The sequence below is a fragment of the Colobus angolensis genome, unplaced genomic scaffold, assembly GCF_000951035.1.
Source record: "Colobus angolensis palliatus isolate OR3802 unplaced genomic scaffold, Cang.pa_1.0 Scaffold102, whole genome shotgun sequence".
Lineage (NCBI taxonomy): Eukaryota > Metazoa > Chordata > Mammalia > Primates > Cercopithecidae > Colobus > Colobus angolensis.
In genome coordinates this window covers 9,028,620-9,044,108 of record NW_012111142.1, presented here as the reverse complement: position 1 = coordinate 9,044,108, position 15,489 = coordinate 9,028,620, and the positions used below count along the sequence as shown (strand labels likewise).

General features: G+C 36.5%; 1 protein-coding gene across 1 annotated transcript in view; it reads right to left on the bottom strand.

The window, feature by feature from the left end:
- The window catches only part of LOC105511310 (chromosome unknown open reading frame, human C1orf168), a 100,897-nt gene that overhangs the window by 12,741 nt on the left and 72,667 nt on the right, over positions 1 to 15,489 (bottom strand). The window contains exons 10-15 of the mRNA XM_011941458.1: positions 14,971 to 15,085; positions 14,845 to 14,885; positions 12,974 to 13,037; positions 10,348 to 10,446; positions 8,252 to 8,280; positions 6,720 to 6,780 (exon numbers count right to left, since the gene is read on the bottom strand). Of these exons, the coding sequence (XP_011796848.1) occupies positions 6,720 to 6,780; positions 8,252 to 8,280; positions 10,348 to 10,446; positions 12,974 to 13,037; positions 14,845 to 14,885; positions 14,971 to 15,085 (409 nt within the window). The remainder of the gene's footprint in view (positions 1 to 6,719; positions 6,781 to 8,251; positions 8,281 to 10,347; positions 10,447 to 12,973; positions 13,038 to 14,844; positions 14,886 to 14,970; positions 15,086 to 15,489) is intronic.

Below are 15,489 nucleotides of genomic sequence, written 5' to 3'. Positions count from 1 at the left end.
AAAGGGGAGGGGAAGGGGAAAGGGGGAGAGGGAGGGAAGGGCAAGTTCAAGTAAATAAAGTCAGAAGTGAAAAAAAGAGACATCACTTAGAGACCACTGTGAGCAACTATCTGCTAACAAATAGGAAAACCTGGAGGAAATAGCTAAATTCATGGAAATATACAACCTACTGAGATTGAACCAAGAAAAAATTAGAAAACTTGAAAAGACCAATAAAAGCAATGAGATTGCATCAGTAATAAAGAATCTCCCAAAAAAGAAAAGTCTAGGACTGGATGGCATCCCTGCTGAATTCTACTGAACCTTTAAAAAAGAATTAATACCAAATCTTCTCAAACTATTCCAAAACATTGAAGCAGAATGAACTCTTCCTAACTCATTCTATGAGGCCAACATAACCCTGATACCAAAAGCAGAGAAGGATACAAAAAAGAAAAGAAAAGAAAATTACAAGTCAATATCCCTGATGAACATAGACACAAAAATCTTCAACAAAATATTAGCAAACTCAATACAACAGCACATCAAAAAAATAATACACCATGATGTAGTGTGATACATCCCAGAAATGCAAGAAACATATTAGTGGGATGTATCCCTGAGCCCAGGAGGTCAAGGCTGCAGTGAATCATGATCATGCCACCATTGCACTGCACTCCAGCCTGAGGGACAGAGTGAGACCCTGTTTCAAAAAACAAACAAACAAAAAACTGACTCCCAGGGCATCCTCCCTGCACACAACCAGGCTGCTGTCCCTCTATAACCTCACACACTGACCCCTGGGCTCACTTGGTGAGCACATCCCCAGAGAGAGGGTAGGTGGCAGGAAAGAGCGCTGGCTTGGGGGCAGGCCACCCAGATCTCAGACCTACCTCTGTACTCAATCGCGTGGACAAGTTAGTTACCCTTAGCCTTGATGTTCTTGTCTGAAACAATTTAAAATATTTTTTTACATTATAAAAATAGAGATGGGGTCCCATTATGTTGTCCAGACTGGTCTCAAACTCTTGAGCTCAAGTGATCCTCCCACTTCTGCCTCCCAAAGAGTTGGGTTTACAGGCATGAGCCACTGCACCTGGCCAACTGGGAACCATTCTAATCTATCATGGAGGGTTGCTGTGATAGAAAGGGAAGTATCAGGCTGGGAAGATTTCAGCTCACCTCATGAATCACTGGCTTCATCTTGTGAAGCCAGAAATTCTCTAGCCATCACCCCCTCCATGGTCATATGGATGTCCATCAATCAGACCACCAGGAACATGCCTGCAGTTAACAAAGTTGGGTCATTCAACATAGGCAAATCAATAAATGTGAAACATCACTGCAACAGAATGAAGAACAAAACCATATGATAATTTCAATAGATGCAGAGAAAGCATTTGTCAAAATTCAACATCCCTTCATAATAAAAACTCTCAACAAATTACGCTTAGAAGGAAAGTACCTCAACATAATAAAGGCCATATATAACAAACCCACAGCTAACATCTTACCTAACAGGGAAATGCTGGAAGCTTTTCCTCTAAAAACTGGAATAAGACATGGATGCCCACTCTCTCCATTCTTATTCAACAAAGTACTGGAAGTTCTAGCAGGATAAATGAGGCAAGAGAAATAAATAAAGGACATCCAAATGGGAAAGGAGGAAGTACAATTGCCCCTATTTGCAGATGACATGATCTTATATCTAGAAAAAACCTAACAACTTTACCAAGAGACTCTTAGAACTGATAAATTCAGTAAAGTTGTAGGATACAAAAACAACATAAAAAAATTAGTAGCATTTCTACACATGAACAAAGAACTAGCTGAAAATGAGGTCAAGAAGGCAATCTGGTTTATAATAGCTACAAAAAACAAAAATACCTAGGAAAAATTTAGCCAAGGAGGTGAAAGATCTCTACAAAGAAAATGACAAAACACTGATGAAATAAATTGTAGATGACATAAACAAATGGAAGGACATCTCATATTCATAGATTGGAAGAATTAATATTGTTAAAATGACCATAGTACCCAAGGCAATCTACAGATTCAATGCAATCCCCATCAAAATACCAATGCCATTTTTCACAGAAATAGAAAACACAATCTTAGAATTTGTATGGAATAACAGAAGACCCCAGGTAGCTGAAGCAATTCTGAGCAAAAGAACAAACCTGTATAAAGCACAGTACCAGACTTCAAAATATTCTACAAAGCTCTAGTAACCAAAACAGCATGGTATTGGCATAAAACAGACACACAAACCAATGGAACAGAATAGAGAACCCAGAAATTAATCCATGTATCTACAGCCAACTGCTTTTTGACAAAGATTCCAAGAACACTCAGTGGGGGAAGGACAGTCTTTTCAATAAATGGTGCTGGGAAAACTGGATATCCATACACAGCAGAATAAAACTAGACCCCGTCCCACCTCTTACCCTATACAAAAATCAAACAAAAATAGATCAAAGACTTAAAATGTAAGACCCAAACCTCTAAAACTATTAGAAGAAAACATAGGGGAAACACTTTAGGACATTGGTCTAGGAAAAGTTTTATGCCTAAGACCTCAATAGCACAGGTAACAAAGCAAAAATGAACAAATGGGATTTCAGCAATCTAAAAAGCTTCTGTACAGTAGAAGAAACAATCAACAGAGTGGAAAGACAACTTACAGAATGGAGAAAAATATTTACAAACTATTAATCTGACAGGTGATTAATACCCAGAATATACAAGGAACTCAAACAGCTTAACAGAAAAACAAATTCAATTAAAAATGGGCAAATGAATAGACATTTCTCAACAGATGACATTAAAATTACTAATAGTTTATTTGCTTAGAGGTGTTTGTAGTATTTTTATGGTAGTTTGTATTTCTGTGGGATTGGTGGCGATATCCCCTTTATCAATTTTTATTGCATCTATTTGATTCTTCTCTCTTTCCTTCTTTATTAGTCTTGCTAGTGGTTTATCAATTTTGTTGATCTTTTCAAAAAACCAGCTCCTGGATTCATTGACTTTTTGAACTTTTTTTTGTGTGTGTGTCTCTGTCTCCTTCAGTTCTGCTCTGATCTTAGTTATTTCTTGCCTTCTGCTAGCTTTTGAATTTGTTTGCTCTTGCTTCTCTAGTTCTTTTTATTGTGATGTTAGGGTGTCAATTTTAGATCCTTCCTGATTTGTGGGCATTTAGTGCTATAAATTTCCCTCTACACACTGCTTTAAATGTGTCCCAGAGATTCTGGTACATTGTATCTTTGTTCTCATTGGTTTCAAAGAACATCTTTATTTCTGCCTTCATTTCGTTATTTACCCAGTAATCATTTTGGAGCAGGTTGTTCAGTTTCCATGTAGTTTTGTGGTTTTGAATGAGTTTCTCAATCCTGAGTTCTAATTTGATTGCACTGTGGCCTGAGAGGCAGTTTGTTATGATTTCTGTTTTTTCACATTTGCTGAGGAATACTTTACTTCCAATTATGAGGTCAATTTTAGAATAAGTGTGATGTGGTGCTGAGAAGAATGTATATTCTGTTGATTTGGGGTGGAGATTTCTGCAGATGTCTATTAGGTCTGCTTGGTGCAGAGCTGAGTTCAAGTCCTGGATATCCTTGTTAACCTTCTGTCTTGTTGATCTGTTTAATATTGACAGTGGAGTGTTAAAGTCCCCCATTATTATTGTGTGGGAGTCTAAGTCTCTTTGTAGGTCTCTAAGGACTTGCTTTATGAATCTGGGTGCTCCTGTATTGGGTGCATATATATTTAGGATAGTTAGCTTTTCTTGTTGAATTGATCCCTTTAGAATAATGTAATGGCCTTCTTTGTCTCTTTTGATCTTTGTTGGTTTAAAGTCTGTTTCATCCGAGACTAGGATTGCAACCCCTGCTTTTTTCTTTTGCTTTCCATTTGCTTGGTAGATCTTCCTCCATCCCTTTATTTTGAGCCTATGTGTCTCTTTGCACATGAGATGGGTCACCTGAATACAGCACACTGATGGGTCTTGACCCTTTATCCAATTTGCCAGTCTGTGTCTTTGAAATAGCAAAGACTTGAAACCAACCCAAATGTCCATCAATGATAGACTAGATTAAGAAAATGTGGCACATATATACCATGGAATACTACGCAGCCATAAAAAGGATAAGTTCATGCCCTTTGCAGAGACATGGATGAATCTGGAAACCATCATTCTCACCAAACTATCACAAGGACAGAAAATGAAACACTGCATGTTCTAACTCATAGGTAAGAATTGAACAATGAGAACACTTAGACACAGAGCGGGGAACATCACACACCAGGGCTTGTCAGTCAGTGCAGGCCTAGGGGAGGGATAGCATTAGAAGAAATACCTAATGTACATGATGAGTTGATGGGTGCAGCAAACCAACATGGCACATGTATACCTATGTAACAAACTTGCACGTACCTAGAACTTAAAGTATAATAAAAAAAAATACAATGACCAATAAACGTATTTTAAAATATTCAACATCACTAATCACCAGGGAAATGCAAATCAAAACCACAATGAGGTATCATTTCATCCCTGTTAGGATGACAATCATCAAAAAGACAAAAAACAACACAGGCTGACAAGGATGTGGAGTACAGGAAACCCTTCTTCATTCTTAGTGGGAATATCAATAGTACAGCACCTATGAATAACAGTATGGAGGTTCCTAAAAAACTACGAATTGAAATACCATATGATTCAGCAGTTCCATTGCTGGGTATTAATCCAAAGGAAATGAAATCATTATATCAAAGAGACATCTATGCTCCCATGTTTATTGCAGCACTATATGTGATAGCCAACATATGGAATCAACTTAGGTATCCAACATCAAATGAATGGTAAAGAAAATGTGATAAACATACACATGGCAGAGAACTATTCAGTCATAAAAAAGAATGAAATCATGTCATTCACAGCAACATGGATGGAAGTGGAGGACGTTATGTTAAGTGAAATAAGACAGGAATAGAAAATTAAGCACCACATGTTCTCACTCATATATGGAAGCTAAAAAAGGTTGCTCTCATAGAAATAAAGAGTAGAACAGAGGATGCTAAAGCCTGGGAAAGTAGGGAATAGGGAGAGATTACTTTAGGATACAATATACAGTGAGATATGACAAATATGTGCTAGTGTTCTATATTACTGATATGGTCAGGCTTTTTGTCTCCACCTAAACCTTACCTGAATTGTAATCCCCACATGTCGAGGGAGGGAGGTGACTGGATCATGGGGGCAGTTTCCCACATAGTATTCTCATGAGAGTGAATGAGTTCTCATGAGTTCTAATGGCTTTATAAGGAGTTCTTCCCCCTTCACTTTCTCTTCTCTCTCTTACCTGCCACCACATAATATGTGCCTCTTCCCCTTCTGCCATGATTGTAAGTTTCCTGAGGCCTCACCAGCCACTCTGGACTGTGAGTCAATTAAACTTCTTTCCTTTATTAATTACCCAGTCTCAGGTATTTCTTTATAGCAGTATAAAAATGGACTAATACAACTAGCATAGGATGACTATAGTTAACAATAATATATTACATAGTTTTAAATAGCTAGAAGGGAGATATTGAATATTTTCAACACAAAGAAATGATAAATGTTTGATGATGAATATGCTAATTACCCTGATCTTATCACTATATATTTTATATATCGAAACATCACTATATACCTGGAAAATATGTACAATTATTATTATATGTCAACTTAAAAATAACATCAAATAATGAAGAAATAATAACAACATAGAAACCTAGGGAAAAACTAGTATTTTTTTTCCTTCGGAGGATGGCGTGGTTCATAGTTTAAGATATAGAGAAGACAAATAAAATAAAGGCTTAAAAGTATCCATTGGATTTAACAAAGGAGTTGTTAGTGACCTTACCAAAAATAAGTTCAATGGTATAATAGGAAACCTAATTGAAGTGATCAAGGAAAGATGAATCAAACATGAACAGAGGAGACTTTTATTTTTAACCAGTTGGTTAAGAGGAGAAGTATAAATAACAAGTAGCAAACTTAAGGATGGCTTTTTGTTTTGTTTTGGTTTTTTGGTTTTTTTTTTTTGTTTTTGAAACAGGGTCTGGCTCCATCACCCAGGCTGGAGCCTAGTGGTGTGATCCCAGCTCACTACACCTCTGACTCAAAGGCTCAAGCCATCCTTACACCTCAGCCTCCTGAATAGCTGGGACTACAGGCATGTGCCACCATGCCTGGCTAGTTTAGTAGAGATGGGATTTTGCCATGTTTCCCAGGCTGGTCTTGAACTTCTGGACTGAGGCAACCCACGTACCTCAGCCTCTCAAAGTGCTGGGATTACAGGCAAGAGCCACTGCATCCAGCCATCTTTTTTGATAAATTATAGTTATTTAGTCCTTGAATATGGAGGTTGTGTCACATAGTGCTTGCTATCCTCCATGTTGTCGTGTACATTGGAGATAATTTTTAAAACGTGTTAAAATGAGATTCAAGTCTAAATTCAAAAATGAAAATCAGAAACAGACTCAAAACCTCCAATGCCTTTTATGGTCACCTACCACTGTTGGATCATATATGTTATTCAGTGTTTTCCCCTGTTAGTGAGAAGACTATCTCAAGTTGACTTTTCATTCAATCTCCAAGGGTCTGAAAAGATGGTTCTGTGATCATAATTAAGAAAGCATGAGGAAATGGGTCAAATATCAGCAGGGATAACCAATAAGGTAAATTGACTTACTTTGACTCTTTTTCACTCAGGTCCACATCATCATAGATAATAACTTCCTGAGACTTAAGTTCTAGGGTCAAGACAGGATCAAAATAGTCCATTATTAAGCATGGTTTATATAAACACTGACTTTCCAAATTATACCCAATTACCTAATTATCCAGGTGCATCTTCGGGTCTGTCTTGGCAAAATCTGATCATAGAATACAAATAGACTAGAAGAATCAAAGAATAAAAATATTCTCTATTTGGGAAGAAATTCAACTGAAAGATTAAAAAAAAAGTTTGATGTCCCAGTATCTCAAAACATATATATTTATATTAATTTGACTTCACAAAGAGTTCCAGAAAAATGAGTTGCTCAAAGAATCATTTTTAGACTAAGTTCCCATCTTTCTGGAATTGAACAAATATGCTATACTGCTAGAATAGTGAGGTCTTTTCTTAACTCCTAGAGGGGAGAAACAGCTTAATAGAATAGTCATGTTGATTTTTCTTCCATGGTTTTTATTTCAAATCATTGGTAATTGCTCCTTTACAATAATCTTTCATAATGTTGAATCTGACTTAGTGCCATAATAATGATTAGGCATTTTCATTTTACAATATTCACTTTCCTTGGCACTCTACATAGAATTACATGATTTTCAGGTGATTCACCACTGAACAAGTTTGAGACCTTTGGGTATAATTATTCATAATTATTCACTTCCTTATTTTATTAAATACCTTTAAATGTGGGTGGGGATACAATGCATGTCTATTCTAAGTCAGCTTTTTTCTTTTAAACATAGACCAAGGATATGTTGAGATGTGGGATTTTATCAGGTGTATATAATTGTCATTTGTTTTTTAGTTCAGAAAACTCATATTTATGAATATAATATACATTTGAATTGTCAAGTTCAAGTGACATCCAGGTAGCCACATAGCTAGAGCCACTAAACAAAAATTAACAAACAACAGAACACATGACAAATTCAATGTACTGAACGTGTATTGATAGCCTAGTATGTGTCATGCACTGTGCTAATTTATGCACTATTATTTTAATGGAAAAGTAAACAACATTCCAATGATCCATTCTCAATTCAGTTAGTTTGCTGGTGGCAATGCGATCATATTCAACTTATTATATCTTAATTAGAATGAAGGATATCAAGTCCTTCAAAAGGCAGTATGGTAGAATGCAAAGTGCATGAGTTTCATAGTCAGAGAGACTGGAATACAAATCCTGGATCACTTAAATATGGATGTAGGTTCTACAGCTTCTCTGAAAAGGGATGATAACATTTATTTCTCTGGGATTTTAAGAGGAACACATCTGCTCCAGGGCACAGTATATAGTAGATACTTGAAAAACATTATTCATCTTCCTCAATGTAAAAAAAATACTTCTGTAGGAAACATCTTCTTTGATTTTGGTAGATCAATTTTTCATCAAATGTGGGAATGCAGGAAGGGTTACCATTTCTCTTTCCCTGCCTCTGAATATATGAAAACTGAGTACTTTTGGTCAGCAATAAGCAAATGGCACTTACCTAAATCAGGCAGCAAAAGGGAAAACGCACTGTTGATTGACAAAAGACACAAAAGAGTTAAGGAGAAAAAACATGTTCTGAAAGATGAGCTGACAGATCTCCAATAACATATTGATGATGCTGGATTGCCCTTCTTGCCCTGGTATTCTCTGACTCCAAGAAAAATGGTTCCTCTGGTATTAACAGATTCACAAGATGTGCACAGGATGTTATGGGAACACAAAGGAAACATAGGTAATCCAGGTTTGGAAAGAGAAGTTCAGAGGAGGAATTCAAGCAGGGATAATATTTGATCGAATTTTGAGGGAAAACTAGAACTTTGAGAATAAAAGAAGGCTGGAGGAGGGCAGGTACATTGCAGACCATGGGAATGTCATGTTCAAAGCATGGAGGCATGAGACACCATGGCAGAGTGTGAGATCTATAGCTATGTGGATTGGATGGTAGTGAGAGTTTCTTTTAGTGAGAGACAGAACTAGAGAAGTAGAATGGGGACAGCCATGAAGTATTTACTTGCCAGGCTAAGGAACTGGATATTTGTTCTAAACGTTGTATGTAGCCAACCAATAGTTTTGAGAGAAAGGTAATTAGATTTGCATCTTAAAAATATTAGCATTCTCATCTGGCTCAAATATTATGGGACTGCATGTTATCATGCCAATAATTTTCTCTCAGAAAACATCTAATTTGCTAAGGCCAGAGTCTGCCTTTGTGCATAGGGTCTTGTTGACCACAGAAGGTAAACTCCCTCTTCTTCCATATTAGGACTACAATTTATAAACCTCATGTTTTGTTGGGTCTCTTGGTAGATCTAGATCCAACTGACAGTCGGACTTAAAGTCACAAAACTCTGAAACTTTATAATCAAAAAGAACTTCAGGGTAGAACAACATAATTCCATCTCACTATAGGTAATGACCTTGGGCAAATTATTTTATCATCTTCTGCCCTCACAAAATAAATAAAAAGATGTAGACATCTTTATATCTACACAGATGTTCCCAGTCTTACAATGGTTTGACTTGCAATTGTTCTGCTTTACAGTGGTGTGAAAGGGATATGCATTCAGTAGAAACCTACTTCAAGTATCCTTAAGACCATTCTTTTTCCACTTTCAGTACAGTATTCGATAAATTACATGAGATAGTCAACACTTTATTGTAGACAGGCTTTGTGTTAGATGATTTTGCCCAACTGTAGGCTAATGAAAGTATTCCAAGCATGTTTAAGATGGGCTAGGCTAAGCGATGACGTTTGGTAGATGTATTAAATGCACTTTTAACTTAACATATTTTAGAGTTGCAATGAGTTTACGGGACATAACCCCATCATAAATTGAGGAGCACCTTAATATCTACATCTATATCTATCTATTGCCTGCAAAGTGTCTCCAGAGTCTCCCTTCCATTATATACAAGAGAAAACTGGAATGCTGTGGGTATACAAAGGAAGTGATATGCCCATGGTTATACATGGAATAAATGGCAGAACTGGTACTAGAATCTAGAATCCAGGTTCCCCTCATATCTCTTTCTAGTGCTGGTGAGTTTGGAACCTCTCCCAAAACTGGCACTTAGCCTAGGTCATCTCAGAGGGTCTTTTCCAGGTCTAAGACCTTGCAATACATGAACTGTTCAGCTGAGCAGCTCATCTCCCCCTTCCACATATTACTGCTCTCAAGGGAGATAAATTAAATATGGAACAGTAGACAGATAAAAACTACTGGGGCTTGTAGGGCCCAAAAAGCATAAAAGGACATGGTAAGTAACATAACGCTTAGTGGTAACAACAGGAATAGGATGTTAAGGATGATGAGGAAAGTTTCCTTTCTGGACTTTGCTTAAGATTTTCCCTCTATCCTCATTTTCAACCCTTTCTCTGCCATTTTTTCAAAGGAACATGCCACTTTTTCATTAATTAGTCTCTGTGCATGTAGTTCAATCAAAAATTCACAAGAAAGGGGCAGATGATGGCCAGATCCTTGGTTTTAGTTTCTGATATCCCCTTCACTGTTTCTTAGACTGAATGGATAACATCAACCTGTGTATCTACCAGGTTAATCCCCTCATGGAAAGGGATTTAAAGGGACTTTTTACCTTAAGTTTTCTTTTGACTTGGTTTTCTTTATTTTAAATCTATCCTTTTCTTTCTTGAAGAATTGCTGCAGTCTTTTGAGTGCTTCTTTTCCATCTAAACTAAGAGGAATCACAGGACATAAGTAACATGGCATTTAAGAGAGTACTAGAGATAGAGAAGGCTGTTGTATTATAAAATCAAATGCCACATGTTCTCACTTACAAGTGGAAGCTAAACAATAGGTATACATGGACATAAAGATGGAAATAACAGACACTGGGGACTCCAAAAAGGGGGAGGGTGGGAGGAAGAATGAGGGTTGAAAAGTTCCCTATTGGGTACAATGTTCACTATTTGGGTAATGGGTACAGTAGAAACCCATACCTCATCATTAGGCAATATATCTATGTATCAAACCTGCCCATGTACCCCTGAGTCTATTAAAAAAATAAAGAACCAGAGGCTTTGGTTTCATGTCCAAAACACATCCCACTCAAGAAAGAGCAAGAAAATGCCTTATTGAATTATATGCTTTTCTTCTTTGTTTAGATGTGATATGAAGTAGCACACACCAGTCAACTATGAAGGGAGTAATTATATTTCAAGACAAACTACTGCAAGTAGTCTCTATTTTGCAGATTTTATGAAGCAGTCTTCCCTTTAGAGGAAAAGATAACTCAGGGAAATGTAGTTTACAAACTGTACTAGAAATACGTTATAGAAGATCCTGACTCAATTCCCACCTATGAGTGAGAACATGCGGTGTTTGGTTTTCTGTTCTTTCGACAGTTTGCTGAGAATGATCGTTCCCAACAGCATCCATGTCCCTACAAAGGACACGAACTCATCCTTTTTAATGGCCGCATAGTATTGCATGGTATATATGTCCACATTTTCTTAATCCAGTCTGTCACTGATGGACATTTGGGTTGATTCCAAGTCTTTGCTATTGTGAATAGTGCTGCAGTAAACATATGTGTGCATGTGTCTTTACAGCGTCGTGATTTATAATCCTTTGGGTATATCCCCAGTAATGGAATGGCTGGGTCAAATGGTATTTCTAGTTCTAGATCCTTGAGGAATCGCCACACTGTTTTCCACAATGGTTGAACTAGTTTGCAGTCCCACCAACAGTGTAAAAGTGTTATTTCTCCACATCCTCTCCAGCACCTGTTGTTTCCTGATTTTTTAATGATCGCCATTCTAACTGGTGTGAGATGGTATCGCATTGTGGTTTTGATTTGCATTTCTCTGATGGCGAGTGATGATGAGCATTTTTTCATGTGTCTGTTGGCTGTAAGAGTCTTAACTATGACAAAATATACCTGTTTGGAGACCATCCAACCTAAATTCCTTGACCAGTCAACAACTCTTACTTCTCCCTACTTTATATTCACCAGTATCTAAAATTTTGTCGATGTGTTTATTTCTTTATTGTTCATCTTCCTTATCTAGACTGTGCACACTATGTGATCTGACTTCTTCAAACAGAGACCTGGCAGTATTGTTTAAACAATATAACTCAAAAATTCAGATTAATTGGTATATGTCATACATAAAATTCCACAATTATGGGATATACTTTACTCTCAATAAACATTAGAGCATTAAAAAATAATGACCTAATATTATATCAAATTAAAAACATTTTATAGTCAATTCAAAAAAGGCAATTATTCTGTACTTGCTCACTACCATGTAAGTGAATGAGAAAATAACAAATATAACAACAGAAAAAATACGCCCATTTGGACAAAATCATCACATCACTCTCGAATATCTACTAGGCAAAACTGTAATAACAAAAATACTTTTCAAAAAAATAAAATGAGAAAATGTTTATACCCAAGACCTAAAAAAAAAAAAAAAAAAAGAAAGGAAATCCTGGCTCTTGAAATTCTTATCATTGATTTTTAATTTACTGAATAATATAGCAATAGTGATACATTGATTACCAGCTGATAAGTACAATTCTGTCAAATATCCCTTTGGGGGCTTTTAGGGGGTAGAGTGAGGGAATGATATGCCCACATCATGCCAATCAGCATGCCCAGTTCAGGGTCTCCTTTTTCCCCTTGAACCCTTAAACTCCTTGCTTTTGACCACTGCTGTTTTCTTTTCCACAACATGTCCTTAATAACTAAACTTGTCGAATAATACCCATCTGAACAAATTTTATTCTTGATAACACTGGATCACTACATGTTATATTAAGCCCAAATCCCAGAGATAGGCTTACTAACTTACAGAGACACAGGTAAGTCATAACCATTGATTTGTTCCTGGAAAAACAGCTATAGAATTGAAGCAAGTTTTATTAATATTTATGTCTCTTTTATTACTTATTTCCTAACCCAATATCAAAATCCTTTACTCTGGGAAATGAGTATTTCTCAAAAGCGAGAACAATGTGATTTAATATGTATAGTATATGATTGTACACAACTACAAGTATCCTGTTGATCACAATTGTAATATTACAATAGGTTATCATAACTTTCAGTGTGAATCTTTCCTAAAAGATGATGATGGAAGTCAGGGGTGGCGGTGGGGCGGGGTGGAGGTGGGTTCTCACTTAAACTCTGGCTTTACTAGACTAATATGAAGTGTCATTAGCCTACAAAGCCAAGAAAGAGAGAAACTCACTCTATCTTTGGGTAGTTGTTCTTTGTTTTGTAGACATCTTCATACATTTCTTCTCTGTTTTCTTCTGAAATTAAAAAAAAAACCCTACTTATATTCATTCCACTAGCAATAGTTCAGATTCATATTTAACAAAAATTTTTAGATATTTACTAGATGCTAGGTACTTTGATCTTTCTTTTGTTAAACAGTTTATACTGAAACTCAGCCACATGTGTTTAAAAGCATATGGCAAAAATACTTAAAACTCTATAAAAGTACGTATAAATGAAAATTAAGACTCATTTCCACCTGATCCCAAGTTTGAACTGATTTAGTCAAAGACAATTGGTTCTTCAATAGATTCCTTCCTTCCACCCTCCCTCCTTTCTGTATTTAATACATAATAATCAGAATTTACTAAGCATCAGGCATTGCGCTGAATGCTGGGGAAACCATGGAAAATGATATATATCTTGAATAATCTCTCCCTTCAAAACATGGCTTTGGCCTAGCCCAAAACATAAGCTTAACATACACAGATATACTTTAGTTCAATCCTGAAACAGAGTCTAATGGAAAGAACTTTGAATTAAGTGTCAGGATTTTCAGGTTCAAAACTCGACTTTAACACACAATGATCTTAGAGGAGTCACTTCTCTATGTCTCAATTTTCTTTTTAAAATGAGTGTACTGGGTTTAATGATATTTAAAGTTGTTTTTCCCTCTAAACTTCTGGGATTCTAGGAAGATCAATCAGAGTAACATTTGATTATCTCTCCTCCATTGGTTTTTCTTTTTCTAAAATTTATTTAAAAATTGACAAATAATTATATATATATTTATGGTCTATAACATGTTTTGATAATTGTATACATAGTGGAATGACTAAGTCAAGCTAGTTAACATATTCATTACCTCACATACTTCCTCCTGGAGAGAATTTAAAAATCTACTCTCAGCAATTTTCAAGTATAGAATACTTTGTTATTAACTATAATCACTATGTTGTACTATAAACCTCCTGAAGGTACTTCTCCTAACTGAAACTTTGTATCCTTTGACCAACACCTCCCCATTACGTTTTCATTCATGAATTCATTCATTCAACAGATTCTTTTGAATATCTAACATGTACTTGGCATTATGCTAGGGGCTGGAGAAAATGGTATGTATAAAGAAGGTAATAATCTAGGAGGGGAGACATTAATTAAAAAGTCACATAAGAACAAAATTATCACTGTGACAAGTACTATGAAAAAGAAGTCCATGGTACTACGAGATTGTACACCAAGGAGAATATTCCCTGCGGAAATAATGATGGAACTGAGATTAGAAGATTAAGAGTCAGTGAAGCAAAGGGACCCAGGGGAGGAAAGAGGATTTCGGAAAGGGAGGGAGAAGCATATGAAAATACCCTGCTGTGGGAGCTTGGCAAATTATAGAAGCTAAAAGAAAGTCAGCATAACCGGGTCTCAAAGGTGAAGACTGACTATAGTATGAGATGAGGCTCCAGAGGTCTGTAGGGGTAGGTTAGTCAAGGACTCTGGATCACGTCAGAAGTCAATCTTTAAAGTATGAGAAAGCCAAGAAAGTGTTTTAAGTAAAAACATTCTTATAATCAGACTTCCATTGTAAAAAGATCAGGAAGGAAGTAAATTCACTTTTACATAAGAATGCTCTTACCAGCATCTTCACGTTCCTGATTCTAAATGCATTTATTAGCACATACCTTGGTATTGCTGTTAGCACATACCTCAATACTGCTTCTCTTAGCTTCTCACAAATTGGTATTATTAAAATATGAATAATTAAAAGACGTCTTATCACTAATCAGTCGTAGAAGTATTCTGCAATTCCTACTGGCAGCTTCAGAAATGTCTTCCTATACTTACCACTATTTGAGGCAAATGAGCTACAGAAGTTTGGCTTCGGTCTACGGAAGAAAATAACAAAGACCATTTTTGTACCTTTAAAGTCTCACCACATTCATCTTGCTGAAAGACTGGAACGTTACTTACACCTCTTTCCTGGAGTACTCGACATCATCATATATCTCCTCCGAGATGGAACTTGGCTTAGAGACCCCTAGGTCTGGAGTTTCTTTAGTCGACTCCAAAACCTCCAGATACCCACCTGAAAGGAAACCAGAACCACCCCCGAAAAACATTTCATCAGCTGCCATGATAAAGTCATTCACACACATCACTGGCAATGCAAGCAAGCATAAGAAAAGGCAGATTAAATGGGCTAAAATTGGATTGCAGTCTTGGTATGTATGATCCTTGGGCAAGCCACCTCACTTTGCAGTGCATCAGTTATGATTCTCTGAAGTTGAGGATAATAATGCTAACACTGAATCATGTGGTTTTGGCAAGGATTAAATACATACTTAAAAAGGGTGCTGGTTACCTAGTAAACTAGTAACTCCCTTCTTTGATGGTTCTTCCTTTAATCCCCGATCTCAAACTTTGAAGTCTACCAGGGTACATCCCTGGGGCTTATCTCTCTACATCTAGATGATCTTACCCAGTCTTATG